The sequence below is a fragment of the Terrapene carolina genome, unplaced genomic scaffold (genome assembly GCF_002925995.2).
Source record: "Terrapene carolina triunguis isolate 2854851 unplaced genomic scaffold, T_m_triunguis-2.0 Scaffold141, whole genome shotgun sequence".
Classification (NCBI taxonomy): Eukaryota; Metazoa; Chordata; order Testudines; family Emydidae; genus Terrapene; species Terrapene triunguis.
The window spans coordinates 6,968,131-6,987,091 of NW_020664492.1; the positions used below are offsets into that span (position 1 = coordinate 6,968,131).

Consider the following 18,961-nt stretch of genomic DNA (forward strand, 5'->3'; position numbering starts at 1 on the left):
GTGTAGACATAACCCTTAGCAATAGGGAAACCAGGGAGTAAAACCCGTATCTCCTGACTTCCAAGTCCAGTGCTTTAACCAGTGGATGACAGCGTTCCCTCTCTGTTACCTATCTACCACTCATTCTGTTCTAGTCCTGGATGCTCTCGTGAGAAGAGATTCCTAAACATTCTGAATAGTATAATTGTTTTCTTATGTGGACAAGGATCCCACGAGCATCTAGGGTGAAACTATTACACTTGTTTTATTCATAAATTTTAAAAATAGTATATTTATTACTAGTGGTTTTGGTGGTGATTACAAATGATGGCTAAGGATAAAATCAAATGTTGTGTCACTTGAAATCTCAGCCATGATTTGGTCTCTGTGCAAGAAGACACTGTTCAACTTAGCCATGCTCTGCTCTTACTTATGTATCAAGGCTTTATGCCCTATTTTTTCAGAATAAAATCTATTTTATTTAGTTTATTTTTTAAGACTTTGTGTTCTACTTAATCAAGGCATGCTTCTGGTCTCCTAGAGATTGGTTATCTGTAACATATACCTTTTGGCAAAAGGAAATCGACTATCATATACTGTAAATGGAGTTGACTGAAGAACTGCATCCATGTTTACTTTCCCACCTCACTGATGATTTAAAAAAAAAAAAGCTACTATATTAGAGCTAAAAAAAAAAGAATCGAAGGCTTTAAAGGCTGGAGGACATGAATGCACGGTATAAACATCCTTCAAGGAACACATGTTGAAGACGGAGGAAAATTCTTGAACTTTCCTCACAGCTTCCAGTGTTCCACAATGAAGGATAATGTCGCCCAAGAATGTGAAAGATTAATGGATGCCAGCTTCAGAAAGCTCCTTTTTCCCAGTAAGTCATTTTTTTATTATATGCCAAAAGCTACATTAATGCAACATTAAGGCTGCAAATTTAATTACATGTAAGTGAGGGCATTTAAAATTAAGAATTTACCACAACTTTAACTCTCCCTCTTGCATGTATGCCTTTTATGATCACATTAAAAGAATAAAATATGCATCCAAGGTTTTAGAAAGAGGTGCAATTCAAATATAAACCAGGAGCACACAGTTGAGTTGCCATAGATATCATCCAAAGGGCAATATTACAAATCTGCTTAAGAACTTTTGGTAAAGATGTGCATTTATAGTTAGAATAAAGTACATTTCCTTTGTTTTCATTGCGATATAATGCAACATTATGCAATGTGGAGTGATCAAGTAGTGAAAGTCGCTTTGAAATATGTTATGTACAAGGAGGCAGACTTAAGGTGATGGGAACTTCCTGTGTTCAGTGCAATTCAAATCTCAACCTTAATATTGTATTGACATAATATTTTGCGTATATTTACTTTTGGGGGTTTGCTGCAATTTGCAAAAAAATAAAAACACATTTAAAGAAGTGCTCCAAAATATTTTTTAAAACAGTATCTTCTAGAGCAGAATGTTACTGCCGTGGAATCATATCTTCTACAGATCTTAAAGTTTTGTTCATCAGTTCTCACCATTCTTAAACAACAGTTATCTTTTTGTTCACCTTAATCCTTAAATTGATTATTATTCAGGCAAGAATAAATGACTCTTGTAACTACTTATGTGAATAGTGCATAGTACAGGAAAGCAAACATCCAAATCAAGTACGATCTTTCTTTATGAAGAATCCACTGAGCTGTCATATTGTAATATTTCTATGCCACACAGTTCACATTTTCTGGTCAGCCATGAACCATCCAGTTTCGCAATTAATGTTCTTCCAACAATTATTAATAGTTTTCTTGCACTGTTGGGGTGTACTGGCAGAAGTGTGGGGTGCAGAAAGGTTGGAGTAAGGGACTTGGGGTGTACTGGCACTGTTGAGGCTGCAGGGGCTTGGGGTGCATTGGCAGAGCTGGAGGCGCACAGGGGGGTTGAGGTACACTGGCAGAGCTGGGGTATGCCAAACCTCTTGCTTTCCCTCACTGAAGCCCCAAACCCCTCTACTCCTATTTTCCCCATTCCCCCACCTTCTACTATCCCTCCCCTTCCAGGAAACATTCACATGTCTATTTTTTTCCCAAAAATTACTTGGATTACATTCCCCCCAAAATAAAATTGCCACCCATTACTCACAAATTGTAGAAACCTTCCCCCATTCAGTTCAAAATTCCTTTTTGTCATAGGTTAGAATAGATGCATTCACTGAAGGATGAATTCACAGCCAGCCAGGGGACTGTTTATTCATCCAGTCATTAATACCTCTTAGTTTAACAGTACCAGCAGAAGGAAACCATGTGGGGGTTTTTTGGGGGGAAGAAGTTGTAACTCAGGAATTCCTTGGTCAAATGATCCCAAATTTGGATCACTAATGCTGCCCTGCACCCACATGAGGCTCACCAAATTACAAAGCAATCTGATTAACCATTCATATTTTAAAGCACTTACAAGAGTTGAACTTCTGAGCATTCAAATGGCAGGAATGGAAACCCTCAGGCCGTTTTACTGTATTGTCACATGAGCAGTGTTAAAATATACAATTTCCTAAAATACTGTTCTCAACTTGAGTCCCACCAAAGATGTAGTGGGTGTCATGCACTATCTTGGATAAAACTAAACAGACCTGGACCATTTGATCCACATCACATTAATCAGTTGATCTCTAGCTCTGGGCAAAAAAACCCCAAACATCTACAATTTTTTTTAAATGTTAATTTTGTCAGGGCTTATATCTCTGGAAACCCTGGCTCAAATGACTCCAGATGATTAACCCTACCCTGTACCCTCCTGAGGCACACCAAATTTTAAAGAAAATCTGACTAAGCATGTCAATTTTAGAGGAGTTAGAAAGGTATACCTTTAAATAGATGTCATGATGCAAACTTAACTATAGTGGCACTCCCGCACCACTATAATAATTGTTACCACAGCATTATAAACAAAATCTAACACAGATGTAAAGAATATGCCTGGTCAGCATTTATTTAAACATCTTGTACAAAGGTGTTGGATTACATCCTTCATACAGTATGAATGAAAATACACTCATATTTTATGAGAAATTTTATTTTTATGTAAAACTCACCCAACCACTTGTGGCTTGTCTTTCACAGAACTATAAAGCTGCCTCTTCTAACTACTGTAGTACTGAAAAGAACCGCATAAGTGTTAGGATCATGATGCCTTATTTAGAGGCAGCATTTTCATTACCATGCCACTGAATATATCAGCTACCAGGCATCCAACTGTTATGGGTTTGATTTAGATTATAACACGAGATGTCAAATAACATAGGTTTAATCAATTTATGAGTAAAAGACAAAACAAACAGCGTAATACAGAAAGGAAGGCCAATATGCTGTCAAGCAATCCCGGACACCACAATGCAGCTGGTCAGCTGTCTCAAAGTTAGGCACCTAACGCCTCTGGAATGTTTTCAATAAACAGAGGATTTCACAATTTCTTTGCATTACTTTAAATCTAATACATCTTTCTTATCTATCTTCTTTGACGTGTGTTCAAAGTCAAAGTGATGCCTATAATGGTCTGTACCTGGTAGGTGGGGCATATTTTGTAAAACACACATTTCACACTCTTTACACAAACCCTGCACATAATCAGGACAGAGATTTGCAACAATTTCTTATCTTTGTTTTGAACATTTATGATAAATGAAGGGGAGGGGAGGTAGCTCCCTTTTATGGACACCCAGCCAGACAGTTAGCTATAAAATCCCTCTTAGTCGCTGTTCTCTACTTGCTTTACCTGTAAAGGGTTAAAAAGTCTCGCTGCTATGCATAGGTAAAAGGAATTGAGTGGGCACCTGGCCAAAAGAGCCAGTGGGAAGGCTAGAACTTTTTAAAATTGAAACAAGACTCCCCTTTTGCCTGTCTGTGTTGTTCTCCCAGAGAGAGGGGGACAGAGCAGCGATGCTGTAAGAAACTTTGGGCCAGGTATGAAAAATCATCTGTATCATACCTAGAAAAATTACTCATTTGAAACCCCAGATATGTAAGTAGATCAGGGAATGTCTAGGAAGACGCGATTAGGTTATCTCTTTTATTTCTTTATTTACATTCCTGGTTAATAACTCTGTTTTGAGAGAACTCAGTTTTACAAATTTTCAGTATAATTCCATTTGTTATACGTGGAGCTATTCCTGCAGCATAAGCAATGTATGTAACTAAAACTTTCCAAGCAGTGTTTTTCCACTTTGCCTTTGGCCTCACTGAAAAGCACTCTGGTTTAATTTGGTCAGTACAGCCATTTAAATAAACGGTAGCTACTTATGTTTCTAAATTAGCTGTTACCAATCAAGAAAGAGATCTTGGCGGTTTATCATGGATAATTCTCTGAAAACATCCACTCAATGTGCATTGCAGTGAAAAAAGCTAACAATGTTAGGAACCATTAGCAAAGGGATAGAAAATAAGATAGTAAATATCATAATGCCACTATATAAATCTATGGTATGCCCACACCTTGAATATTGCATGCAGTTCTGGTTGCCCCATCTCAAAAAGATATATTAGAATAGGAAAAGGTACAGAGAATGGCAACAAAAATGATTAAGGGAATGGAACAGCTTCCCTCTGAGGAGAAATTAAAAAGACAGGGACTTTTCAGCTTGGAAAAGAGACAACTAAGCAGGGGGAGAGAATATGATAGAGGTCTATAAAATCATGAATGGTGTGGAAAAAGTGAATAAGGAAGTGTTATTTTCTCCTTCACATAGCACAAGAACAAGTGGTCACCCAATGAAATTAATAGTCAGTAGGTTTAAAACAAACAAAAGGACATACTTCTTCACACACTGCACAGTAAACCTGTGGAACTCATTGCCAGGGAAAGTTCTGAAGGCCAAAATTATGACTGGATTAAAAAAAGTATTAGGTAAGTTCCTGGAGGATAGGTCTATGAATGGCTATTAGGCAAGAAGGTCAGGCATACAACCCCATGGTGTGAGTGTCGCTAGCCTCTGACTGCCAGATGCTGCAAGTGTACAACAGGGCACGAATCACTCAATAATTGCCTGTTCATTCGCTCTGAAGCACCTTGGCATTGGCCACTGTTGGAAGACAGGATACTGAGCTAGGTGGACCATTGGTCTGACCTAGTATGGCCATTCTTATGTTTCAATACGACTAATTATTTTTCAGTACCGATTGTAAAGCAGACCTGGGAAGGTGAGGCTACCCTTGTTGAATATTATAGTGATTATGCAGAGACCTCCATTCCTACTATAGATTTAGGAGTACCTAATACTGAAAGAGGTAAGCTTCTAATATTATCTTTACAGAAAATTTAATTGTATGAGTATGATAAGTTTTCAAGGTGAAATGTCTATTCAGTGTATAGTAAGTTATGCTGAAGTGTTACATTTTTGTAGCACAGTCCTTTGGAAGTAAAAATAAACTAAAAATTCTTCTTACTAATCACACAAAACAAGAGATGGGTGGAGAATACAGTTCCTTTGGACAGAATCATTTGCTTATGATCTGGTGCCTCGCTACTATGGACGTGGGCACAGTAAAAATGCCTGAGTGGACAATTTCTGTCTGTTGAAATGTTTCCTTCTGCCATCACTATTCTATCAATCTTGTTGATATTAAGGTTGTTGCAGTAGCAGTGTCAGAGTGATACATTCATAACAGAAGACCTTATATGATGCCAACTGGTTGCTGTAGCATGAAGCACTTACAAGATGGTTTCAAAGTAATATGTGCCTACATCTAGTATGCCTGTGTTTTTAAACGTTGAAACTAAATGGAAAAATCAAACAGTATTTTGTCTGAGCACGTAACATAGTAGTTTAAAGTAATAATTTAAGGTGCCCTTGAACAGAAAAAAGCCTTCGATACTATGGCTTCAGTGGTTTGTTCATTCTCATTTTATTGCCTTCTTTCACACACTTCACTTGGTGTATTTCTCTTCAATGGATAGCATAGAACTGGAAACATTTGCTGTAAATCCATTTTTATTATGTTAATGGATTAAAAAAAAAAGTATAGATAAATAGAGGTTCTCAATGCCAGGAGGAAAAAAAGCGAAGTTTTTAACCAAAAATATTCTGCTGTGTGTCAAAAAGTGTTTTTGTTGAAAAAATCCCAACTATAATACCTCAATCTTATTTGTTTGTTTTTTTATTACATGACGCATTAATAGTGTTAATTGCTTCTGAAATATCTCTCTTGAACACAAGTGATTTTTAGTGAGTGTTAGTGATTTACAGTTTGATCTTCCTGGAAGACATTTTTAGCTTTAACTAAGCTTGTATGACACTTTATTTCTTTTGCCATTTTGATTCTCACTTACAAGCTATAAAACACTGCTTTTTATTAAATTCTAAAGCTTTTGCTTTGGGGAAGCTATCAGGAGCTATGATTTAATCAGAGTTAATGCCTATACCTTTGATTATTCCATTGATTGGTTGTGCCCACTCAAGTCTTAACAAAACAAATCTAATTATATACTGACCTGGTGCATTGTTAAGTTTAATTTATGGGTATGAATAATACTTATATAGCACATTTCACGCATAGACCTCAAAGCATTTTACAAAGGAAGTAATTACATTATCCCCGTTTTATGGATGGGGAAACAGAAGTGAGTTGGTTTGGCCCTGGTCACCCAGCAGGCCAGTGGTAGACCAGGGAACAGAACCCAGGTCTCTGGAATCATAGTCTAGTGCCCTGCTCAGTAGGCCATGTTGCCTCATAGAAAGCAGCCTATTGTGGAATCACATCCAAATCAAAATCTCTACAATACAAATTGAAATTTGGATCCTCAGCTCCTTTGCCACTTTGCCATTATCTGCACAAACATGTTTCAATACTTTGGTCAACACTGTATTATCCAGTAAAATGTGTCATTCAGATTAATTTACAAATAATTGTACACACACACACACACACACACACGCATGCACGCACTCTCTCTCTCTCTCTCTCTCTCTCTCTCTCTCTCAAAAACAATGTACAGTATGGTCTTTCTCTTATTCCTCCCCCTTTTAGGTCATTGCGGGAAGACTTTTGCCATTTTGGAAAGATTTTTGAATCACAGCTCTTCCAAAACACCATGGTTAGTCATTGTGGATGATGACACCTTAATAAGGTACGAATTACAGTATTTCAGAAATGCTCTTAATTTGTATTAATAAGAGTTTTAGAAATATTTATTTATTTTGATTTATACTCCAGTAAATAGGAGCACTATCTTTTGCTCCATATATTCCTGGACTCCTTTTAAAAATACAGTTTACTCTTATAAAATCTCCTATAACAAATAATTTATACACATAATAATCTGTCACTACTTTGAATATGTGACAGTCATATATTGCAATCTGTTGATACAAGAGCATATAAGGCATTAACTGGTTGTGACTAACTTTAAGTTAACACATTTTCTAATACAGTGCATTTTCCTGATGTGGAGCAGATCCCAGAGGATGAGGGCTCCAAACCCATTCTTAGTCCTAACAGCCAACCATACCTATGTCTAGGGCTTGGCTTTGTTAGAAAATTGTCATGTTTGAACACAATCTAATTTTCTAAAAAAGAAACGCCCTAGAAATGTTTACTGTCTCTTTCAAAGTAGATTAGTAAATTATATTTTATTATTGCTTTCAAAGAAATAGCAAGTTGGTAATTTGAACCGTCATGGAGAAGCAGAAAAATACGCATTTACTGCTTTACATTCAACACATTTTGAAGGGGAGTTGGTGTTGCAGAACTCACATGGAGTAATGGTGATCCCACAGTGACAAATGAGGAATAAATTAGAGCTGTTGGGAATTTCCTGTTTCGTCGGAAAATACAAATTGTCGAACCCCAAGTGTTTTGCAGAAATACCTTGGGTTCAACAACTTTTTATTGAATCACAGGCAGGCTTCTATCAGAACCCTGTCTGGTTCCTGGGGTTGCTGGGGAGCCTGGGACTGCCCCAGAATCAGGACTCCAGGGTTTGTAGCTCGGGCGCAGCCCTTCCCTGCAACCTGCTCCAAAAATCCCAGCGCTTCCAGGATCTGCAGCTGTGGGGCAACATGTCTCAGGGCTTCCAGGCTGCCATGAAGCTGGGAGCCTAGAAGTCTGGGACCCAGGCTCTAACAGGGCTCAGCTCCCAACTTGATAGAAGGAGCCTCAGGCTCTAGGGGCTTCCAGGTTCAGTGCCATGGAGTCAGGAGCCTGGAAGTCCTGGTACGGACTGCCCCAAGAGTTTAGGGAGCCAGATGGCCCAGCAGTCTGGAAGCTCTGCAGCCCCAGCCCAAGACAGTCTGCCTGGTGGGTCTGCCCAGGAGCTACAGACTGTAGAAGGCCCAGCAACTACTAATTGAAAAACTGATACAATTGTTGTCAGTTTCACCTCTCTTGTTCAGTGGTGGAGAGTAGTGAAACTGACAAGAATTATGTCAGTTTCACGCAGCATTTGCCAAGATCAGAGGATGCATTTTTTTGTTCAGAAACACCATGTTTTCAAATAAAATTTTTCAGACTCCCCAGTTCATGGGTAATTCTTAAATTAGACTGAAACCAGATTTCAAAATATCAAAAATTCCCATGAACTAAAAATTCCATCATCTGTACTATAGTAATTTCTCAGCATATTTTCCACACCAGATTACAAAAACTGATGCTCATTACTTTGGAGATTACTGTAAAAAATTACATAATTCCTCATTCTTTTTGATTAACAAAAGAAAGGAAGGGAATTAAAAAGGGAAGAGAAATTAATTATAGCTAATTGATAGCTATTGAAATCTTAATTCTATATGGTATGATAACACTATGATCAATGAAGCTATTATCCAAAGACTGAGTTAATGTTTTGGGGAGAATATAATGACTGACTATGAAATAAGAATTTTAACAAGTGTTCCAGTTTGCCACCTGTGTTGATGATAAATCATTTGACAAGAGAGAGACTCCGACTCTGGTTTAGAGAATGAATAATTCAGTTACAAAATCCAGACGTAATTATTCTGCTTGAATAGCAATTTTGAAATTATTTATTAAGCTATTAAAGATATCTCTCTTCTCTAAGTACGTTGTGGAATACATCAAAACCAGTTTTAAGAGAGAAAGGAGTAGTTCAAAAGTATAAAGATATAAAGTATGGAAATAGAGGTTATAAAAAGGAATGAAATAGAGGTTTAAAAAAGAAAAATAGAAGTAAATGGATTTAGGACCAGATTATTCAGTGTTTAATAGTACCTTACACCATACATATGGAGCAAAGTGCTACTCATTGTGCATAAAGGCATCGAATCTGCCATTTGAAAGGTCAGGGGAACAGATTTTAAAACAATAGGATCAGATTTTTTTTAAAAGAAAAAATTTGGAATGTTTTTATATATACACACATGCAATGATTCCTGTCCATAGTTTGTGGTTGAACTAGAGCAGTGGTTCTCAACAAGGGTATGCATACCCCTGGGGGTAAACAGAGGTCTTCTAAGGGGCACATCAACTCATATAGATATTTGCCTAGTTTTACAACAGGGTACATAAAAAGGCACTAGCAAAGTCAGTACAAACTTAAAATTTCATACAGACAAACAGAGAAAGTAAGCAATTTTTCAGTAATAGTGTTCTATGACACTTTTGTATTTCTATGTCTGATTTTGCTTGCAAGTAGTTTTTAAGTGAGATAAAACTTGGGGTACACAAAACAAATCAGACTCCTGAAAGGGGTAAAGTAGTGTGGAAGGGTTGAGAACCACTGACCTAGAGCACCTTTTTGGCAGTTTGTGTTAGTTTAGCTGTAAAATCATTTTAGAGTAGCATGAAGAGGCCCAAGCAAGGATTGTCTTTGAGATCCTGATCCTACAGTAACTCCTCCCTTCTAACGTCCTTTGGCAGCCACCAGCTTTGTCTACTGCTTGCAGGAAGAGCAGCCCGTTGCAGCTAGCTGGTGGGGGCTTGGAACCAGGGTGGACCGGCAGCCCCCTATCAGCTCCCCGCTCCCCTAAGTTCCCTGTGCAGCAGCTGCCTGCAGTTCAGCTATGTCCCTTCCCCCACTGCCATGTGCTGCTCCTGCCCTCTGCCTTGGAGCTGCTCCCAGAGACTCCTGCTTGCTGTGCCGGAGGGGGGGGGAAGAGGAGGGAAGGAAGAGGGAGGCTAATGTCAGGGTGTCCCTCTCCCCCCTGCTCCTGCACCCCGCTTACCCCATATTCCTTAGAGCAGGGCTCAGGACAGAAGGAGCTTGTAGCAGCTGCGGTCTCAGCAAGCTGATCTAATTAACAAGGTAGTGTACTTAAGGGAAATGAGCATATCTCCCTCCATTCCTGCTGCCTTGCAGAGTGAGAGAGTTAACCCTTGAGGGCTCAGCCAATTGCTAGTTCATCATTTAGCAGTAAGGGAAATATCCCACCCTCTGACTCCTCCACCTCAACCAAGCTTCACAATCATCATCACTGTGTACCAGTATTAAATTGTTTGTTTAAAACTTATATTGTGTGTGTGTGTGTGTATATATATATATATATATATAGTCTTTTGTCTGGTGAAAAAAATTTCCCTGGAACCTAACCCCCTCATTTACATTAATCCTTATGGGGAAATTGGATTCGCTTAACATCGTTTTCCTTAAAGTCGCATTTTTCAGGAACATAACTACAACGTTAAGTGAGGAGTTACTGTACTTGGGACTCTTGTTGTTACTGTCATATAAATAATAATAATAAAATAAGGCCACAGATCACGGCAGTATTGTTAGCCTTTCAGTCTTCGAAAATTCTACCTCCCTACCCTTCTTTCAGTGTAGTCTGGAAAAATCCAAGTATACTTTAAAATTGAAGACTCAGTGTTGCTGAGGAACATATTTGTTTCTTTTGAAAAATGTTTCATGAACTATCTAGTTAATCATTTGAAGTATTATGAATTATTTTTCAAAGGAAATGGCCTAATTAGCTTTAAACTTCCATTACCAAGTTCAGATCGCCTGACTATTTTACCTGGAATTCCCACAATTAATTTACATGTATTTTTCTATACTGTATTCCAAAATGCCTTTTAAGCTGTCAATTTAAGTATTTTGAAACTTGTTTTAAAGAAATAAAGATCTATATCTGATTTAATATATTTTTAATAAATGGACTCTCATTTTAGTATCTTTAGGCTCCGGAAATTACTCAGCTGCTATGACCCAAATGAACCAGTGTTTCTTGGAGAGCGTTATGGCTACGGATTGGGAACAGGAGGATATAGTTATATCACTGGCGGAGGAGGGTAACTTACTTTATTTCAAATCCTACTGAGAGCTAAAACAGTCATTCTTCCAATGCAAATGTTTTGGAATATTATAGATCACACAGAGGTGACAAGAATAATGTTTTATCACATGATATAATGTAGTGGCAGTAAAAGCAGGGGAGGGGGCGGGGGCTTAGAGCACAGTTATTGCCTTTGCTGCGGGACCATCCCTCTCCCTCTTTGTTTGTCTATGGTGTGAGTGAAAGTGATTGTCTCCCTTTTGGTTTTTAACTCATATTCTGAAGAGGTAGGCGAGTGAGTTCTTTAGTGTTGGTTTCAATGGAAGATAGTTTCTGTTGTAGAGAGATCATTGCAGATCGATTGTCCAGTCCTTATGGTTGAGAACTATAGTTTCCCAATGGATTTGGTGAATGATTTGGGTTTCAGATGAATATATCCATGATCTTCTAGGTTGATCCAAATAACATTAGTGAGATCCATCACTTGTGGTTCTAATCTCTGTCCATTTTGTTTGTTGGGTAGTTGTAGATCCATTATTCTATTTAGATAAGTTAAAATCTAAATTATTCAGTCCCATGCTCTGAATGCCCTTAAAACACGTAAAATCGGTATTCTCCAGGAAAAAAACTGAGTTAGTGTAATATTTATTTATGTCCATAAATAAATAAGACTAATTGGCTGGCCTTTTCATTGTCTTGCATAGCCTGGGAATGTGCCCATCATTCTTAATTATGCAGAGTTTACCCCTTTCTTTTGATGCTGGAGTGCTTGCCAATTACGAACAGATTTTTTATATTTTCTGTTGTTTGTACTGTGATTTTTACTATACCTTCAAGAACCATCATAGCTTTCTGGTACTCAGGTCTGTGAAGATATGTATATAAAATAGCTCACTTCTCCTTCATATTCCTGTTTATTGTTGAGGAGATTTGTTGGCAGATAGTGAGTAAAGTTAAAGATCTTGTAATCACTTTGACCATGCCCTTTCTGTTATCAAGTAGTGGGTTTTTTAATTCGCTAACTTTATACTATTTATTTTATTCTTCTATGACAACTTTTCAGCAGCAACACATGCTGTTCCAGTCATGATTATTATAACTTCCTTTTTTCAAGGTTCTCAATACAGTTGCTCCTTTGCTTGCAGCTTGATCAGAATACAGCAACATGACTGGTCATGATTATATTATGCCTGCGCTCTATTCTTTTTCCTGTTTGCCTAGCAGATTGACCTTAAATTGTCACTGCTGTTTCTAAAGCCTTTAACAACATTGATCCTGACAATATTCAAAACCTTTTCCTTAAATTTTGTATTGGATGTATCTGAGTCTACACACCAGCTGCCATTTAAGGATTCTGTTATAGCGAGTGAACTCAAGCAGGTGTTTTTTGCCAAAAAAAGAAGAGAATATCTTGTGGAGAGTTGGGCAGCTATGATGAGCTTCCTTAACATCTAGTTTACCATATATAGTGGTAAAACTGGATGGAGTTATAGACAGAGAAGGGAGAGTCGTAGAATGTGAAGCAAGAGAGTATGTCCCAGGGCCGGCTCCAGGGTTTTGGCCGCCCCAAGCAGCCAAAACCAAAAAAAAAAAAAAGCCCCGCGCGCGCGCGCGAAAAAAAGCCGCGATCGCGACCTGCGGCGCCAATTCAGCAGGAGGTCCTTCAATCCCAGGCGGAGTGAGGGACCGTCCGCCGAATTGCCGCCGAATACCTGGAACTGCCGCCACTGTCTGGAACGGCCGCCCCAAGCACCTGCTTGAGAAGCTGGTGCCTGGAGCCGGCCCTGGTATGTCCTCAGCTGCAGAGCTCTGGATCATCATGAGACTTCTGTGGAGCAGCAGCTATCAGAGGCTTGTTTTACTGGTAGAGACCTGAAGGCATCCATGCTGCAGATGATATTTAAATGAACAGTCATAGGGAGCCAAGCTGAACAGTAAATCTTTGCAGCACAGTTTAAGATATTGGTCTGTTCCTGTGGACAGAGCTCTAATATATGATTGCGATATGTAACCTGTTACCAGGAAAAATGGCAGTTCAGATTTAGTTTTCTCTTTTTTTTATACTGCTACGTTCTAATTATCCAGATGAACAAGATAGAAGAAAAAACAAAATGTTTTTACCAAACTACGCAAGAAGCAAATCCAAAACAAGTGGAACCCACAAGAAAATCATCTGTTAAAAGTTAGATATTTTTGTCAAGAGTAACTTTTTTTTTAGCTTAAAACATTTTTCACAATATAGATACTTCATTAAATACTTTTTATAATTGCATTTTTATTAGATAGTTTCAGAGGAGGGGAAAAGAGATGAGTATTCAGTTCATATAAAAACACACACAGCAACTTCAAACACGAGACTAAATTATGTAACGACAGGATTTCTGAATACTCTACATGTCCTATGTATATTCTCCATTCCTCCAAACAGAGTTCTCCCCTCACCCTGCATCAAGAAAAAATGTGTGGAGGTAAGGGACAGGTAAGGATCACTACCAAGTAAAATTTGGGGTAATTAAGATTTTCTGTAATTAAATAAATCACATCATAATTTGATTTTACTATCTAGAATAAATATGTCTCAGAAAAATCCTCATTAAGAATTCAAGCCTGAATGCTATCTTCTAACATCTTTCAGTTTCCCAAATACTATGCACCAGTGGACTACGTTCCATGTTGTGATTTTATTCCATTGAGTAAGACTTAATAAATGGAAATTGTTTACAGTTATTCAGCTATATTAGTAATGAGTGTCTCATACTTTCTGTTTGCTTTTATTGTTTAGGATGGTTTTCAGCAGAGAAGCCATCCAAAAACTACTTGCTAGTAAATGCCACTGTTACAGCAATGATGCTCCAGATGATATGGTCCTTGGAATGTGTTTCAGTGGTTTAGGAATCCCCATAACACACTGTCCACTTTTCCATCAGGTGAGAGACACATTTTTACAAGTATTGAAAATGATATTTATTTAACTTATTCATTTAAAGTGCACCCAACTCCTTAAAATCCCTGTCCCAGTAGCAGACATTCCCAGTACAACCTCCCCCTGCTCACCCCTTCCACCCAGAGAAAGTCTGAGAAAACAGATAAAGTAGATTTTAAAAAATGTAAAGTGTGAGCAAATACCCATTTTAATAGTGCTACAGAGATGTCTCAGTCCCCCTCCCCTGGCAATGACAAATGACTAAATTTAGTTGCTTAGGCACCTAGTGGGATTTTCAAAAACAATGAAGTGCCTAAGTCTGATTGGAAGTGCTTTTGAAAATACTATTCAAATTGAAAATACTGTATGGGGGGAGGGATAGCTCAGTGGTTTGAGCATTGGCCTGCTAAACCTAGGGTTGTGAGTTCAATCCTTGAGGGGGCCATTTAGGGATCGGGGGCAAAACTCTGTCTGGGGATTGGTCCTGCTTTGAGTAGGGGGTTGGACTAGATGACCTCCTGAGGTCCCTTCCAACCCTGATATTCTATGATTCTATTCTGTGCCTATCTGCCTCTTTAGGCAACCACAAATGTGGCATTTCTTAACTTTAAAGTATTTGACTTTACAACCTTTGCAATGTTTTCTTAACATTTTTAATGTAATTTCCTAGGTTTTTCTTAAAAGGAAAAATGTGAAAATTATATTATGTGCAACTGTAATAACACCCCCCATACAGACACAAAATCATGCATCAGCAGTAGCATTTGAACCCTGACCCTTCTGCCTGCAGCACAGACTTCAACCATTTGACAGGAAAAACTGTGATCCTAAAGAAGAATACGCTTTAGGGGGTTGTTGGGGAGAGCTCAGACAGGCTTTCCCTTTCCTCCCAGGAAGGACCTGAGGGAGCTCTTGCTATATGGTGCCTCCAGAGTGGGGATGTGGGTTGCTGGGGACAGAGCCTGGCTCAGCTTTCCTCTTGCTGCCCCACATCCAGCAGCTGCTCCTGCAGATCCAAAGCATTTAAAAATCAGTATTGCAGCAGTTGTAGCGGCACTTCAGAATGCTTGTGTTTAATTATTATTTTGGCAGTCTCAAAAATTTTCTGAGGAAACGCAAGAGAGATAAGGGAAATGACAATTTTCAAACATCTATATCTCAGCAAAACTTAAATGGAATTTCAAAGGACAAAGAAAAGACACTTCTCTAGCCCAAGGGCTTTCCTCCTGCCCCAGTTCAAAGGTGTGCTGCATCAACATAAAAGCTTCTCAAAAAAGGGTTGTAAGAATCTTTTGTGGTGGAATGTGTTATGCAATGTGTGTGTGTGTGTGTATGTATGTGTGTGTGTGTGTGTGTATATATATATATATATATATATATATATATATATATATATACACACAGTGTGTGTGTGTATATATGTATATGTATCTCTGTGTGTGTGTGTGTATATATATATAGAGAGAGAGAGAGAGCGAGCAATTAGCTTCTAGCAACCCCTAAAATAAAGCTATAAAAAGTTAATGTTTCTTTTTGGGATTATCTGGGATAAGAAGGTCTGGAGTTGCGTTGTGAATAAAGAAAACAAATAGTGAAAAAAATCCAGGCCAAGTACTTTTTCTAAGTTTTATTTGTTTTTGGTGTGCCTGGCCAGTTAAGATTATCCCTCATTTCTATATCTTTCATATTCCCAACTTGGCAAAGACTGTGAAATCAGCTAGTCATTAAATCATTTCAATATGATAATTTCTAAACTGGCAGGTCCCCTCAAAACAGACTGACTATGAGTTCATTCTACATTACTTTAAAATTTTGCAGTTTGTTTCAACGTGAAAATGTAATTGAAAACATAATACAAACATTTGTGAAAATATTCTAGCTGTTTCCCTCTATTACTACTTTTACATGTTATAACGAGGGCTGTTGATTAATCGCAGTTAACTCATGCGATTAACTCAAAAAATTAATCACACACGTTTTAATCACACAGTTAAACAATAGAATACCAATTGAAATTTATTAAATATTTTTAGATATTTTTCTACATTTTCAAATATATTGATTTCAATTAAAACACAGAATACAAAGTGTACGGTGTTCACTTTATATTATTTTTTATTACAAATATTTGCACTGTAAAAATGACAAACAAAAGAAATAGTATTTTTTAATTCACCTCATACAAGTACTGGAGTGCAATCTCTTTATTGTGAAAGTGCAATTTACAAATATATATATATATTTTTGTTACATAACTGCATCCCAAAACCAAACAATTTAAAACTTTAGAGCCTACAAGTCCACCCAGTCCTACTTCTTGTTCAGCCAATCGCTCAGACAAACAAGTTTGTTTACATTTACAGGAGATAATGCTGCCCTCTTCTTATTTACAGTGTCACCTGAAAGTGAGAAAAGGCAATTTTGGAGCCGGCATTGCCAAGGTATTTACGTGTCAGATATGCTAAACATTCATATACCCCTTCATGATTCGGCCACCATTCCAGAGGACATGCTTCCATGCTGATGACACTTGTTAAAAAAATGTGTTAATTAAATGTGACTGAACATCTTGGGGGAGAATTGTATGTCTCCTGCTCTGTTTTATCCACATTCTGCCATATATTTCATGTTATAGCTGTCTCGAATGACCCAGCACATGTTGTTCGTTTTAAGTACACTTTCACCGCAGATTTGACAAAACGCAAAGAAGGCACCAATGTGAGATTTTTAAAGATAGCTAAAGCACTCGACCCAAGGTTTAAGAATCTGAAGTGTCTTCCAAAATCTGAGAGGGACAGGGTGTGGAGCATGCTCTCAGAAGTCTTAAAAGAGCAACACTCTGGAATGGTGGTTGAAGCATGAAGGGACATATGAATCTTTAGCACATCTGGCACGTAAATATCTTCTGATGCTGGCTACAACAGTGCCACACAAACGCCTGTTCTCACTTTCAGGTGACATTGTAAACAAGAAGCGGGCAGCAGTATCTCCTGCAAATGTAAAGAAACTTGTTTGAGTGATTGGCTGAACAGGCAGTAGGACTCGGTGGATTCATAGGCTCTAAAGTTTTCCATACTTTTATTTTTGAATGTAGTTATTTTTTATACATAATTCTACATTTGTAAGTTCAACTTTCATGGTAAAGAGATTGCACTACCATACTTGTATTAGGTGAATTGAAAAATAGTATTTCTTTTGTTTTTACAATGCAAATATTTGTAATAAAAATAAATATAAAGTGAGCACTGTACACTTTGTATAGTGTTGTAATTGAAATCAATATACTTGAAAATGTAGAAAACATCTAAAAATATTTAAATAAATGGTATTCTATTTACAGTGTGATTAATTTTTTTAATTGCTTGACAACCCTAGTTATAACCTTGTCTAGCTGAGTAGTAGGACTCAAACACCATGATGATTGCAGTCCTTAAAAGTCGGATACATTAATATAAATTAATGCAAGCCAGTCAGTTTAATAGTACTATGTAAAAATGACTGCAATAATTATGGAATCTTTTACAGTAATACTATATTACTGAGGTCAAAACATTCGAGATGAGAGGTCTATTGAGTGATGATTCTTGATCCAAAACTCACTTTACTGTTGTAAAACAGCATTTTTTAAACCAGTGATAACTAGTATTTTTGTTTTATCCTCCCATCTTAGGCAAGACCAATGGACTATCCAAAGGACTACCTTGCTCACCAAATTCCAATATCATTTCACAAGCATTGGAACGTTGATCCAGTCAAGGTGTATTTCACATGGCTGGCACCAAAGATGGAAGATTCATTTACTGAAAAGAAACAGAGACGTATAAGGGAAGATTTATAATATATAAAATATTTTAAATCTCAGTAAGGTACTGCAGATTAGTGAGAGACAGGCTGTACTGTAGTTTTGGTGTTGTGTTGTACTACTTGTCTGCCATATTGCATAGAACATTGAATGTTTCAATCCAGTACGTGTTACACTTGTTAGAAAAGGAAGAAGGAACCAGCTTGATTTTGTGTATGTGTGTGTGTGTGGTTTGAGGATTTATTGTCAGAAATACCTTGAATTTTGAATCTTGTGACCATCATATTTAACATTTTAAATGTCGTATACAGTATTTTTGTATGTTCCCTTTTGGAATTCTCTGTGAAACACCAGCAATTCACATTTCTCTTTTCCTCACTGTCTAGTAGTGGCCTAAGTTCCATATTTAGGGGCCTAATTCTAAAAGGTACTGAATACCTACACTTCCCAGTGACTTCAGAAGAACTTCTGGGTTCTTGAAATCAGTCAGAATCAGTCCTTAGGTAATGAAAGGGTAGGGAGATGTGTATTTTAATGAACAGTGGTCTGGAAAGAAAACGTCATGTACTGTACTTTGTATTGTATCCAAATAGAGATGTTGCAGATGCATGGGATAGATGACTCCCTTTTGAGTTTGAACTACTATTTTACCTTTAAACATGTTAGCTTTTGTAGGAAATACCACCCTAGGAAATCCAAAGAAAGGTCTGGGATTCTTAAATTGACTACAAGATGTTGCCATGGTTCATTAAAAAACCTAGGTGACCGTTTCTGTCTTTGGCAAATATAAATGTTTGTCTCTTAAGGAATTTTGAAAATCTAATGTTTAGATATTTATAATGTGCACATCACCATAGTATCTAAGTGCCGAGCTAAAAATTAGTTTGTAACATCCATAATTTATATCATCTACAGCAGGGATTGGCAACCTCTGGCACACGGCCCGCCAGGGTAAGCACCCTGGCGGGCCGGGCCGGTTTGTGTACCTGCCGCGTCCGCAGGTTCAGCTGATCGCGGCTCCCACTGGCCGCGGTTTGCC

General features: G+C 37.8%; 1 protein-coding gene across 1 annotated transcript in view; it reads left to right on the forward strand.

Moving 5' to 3' along the window:
• LOC112117832 (beta-1,3-glucosyltransferase) overlaps positions 1–17,975 on the forward strand; it is a 130,382-nt gene extending 112,407 nt beyond the window's left edge. Inside the window, exons 8-12 of the mRNA XM_029911981.1 lie at positions 5,145–5,258; positions 6,999–7,098; positions 11,094–11,213; positions 13,980–14,124; positions 17,791–17,975. Of these exons, the coding sequence (XP_029767841.1) occupies positions 5,145–5,258; positions 6,999–7,098; positions 11,094–11,213; positions 13,980–14,124; positions 17,791–17,958 (647 nt within the window). The 3' untranslated portion in view covers positions 17,959–17,975. The remainder of the gene's footprint in view (positions 1–5,144; positions 5,259–6,998; positions 7,099–11,093; positions 11,214–13,979; positions 14,125–17,790) is intronic.
• Positions 17,976–18,961: the final 986 nt, after the last annotated feature.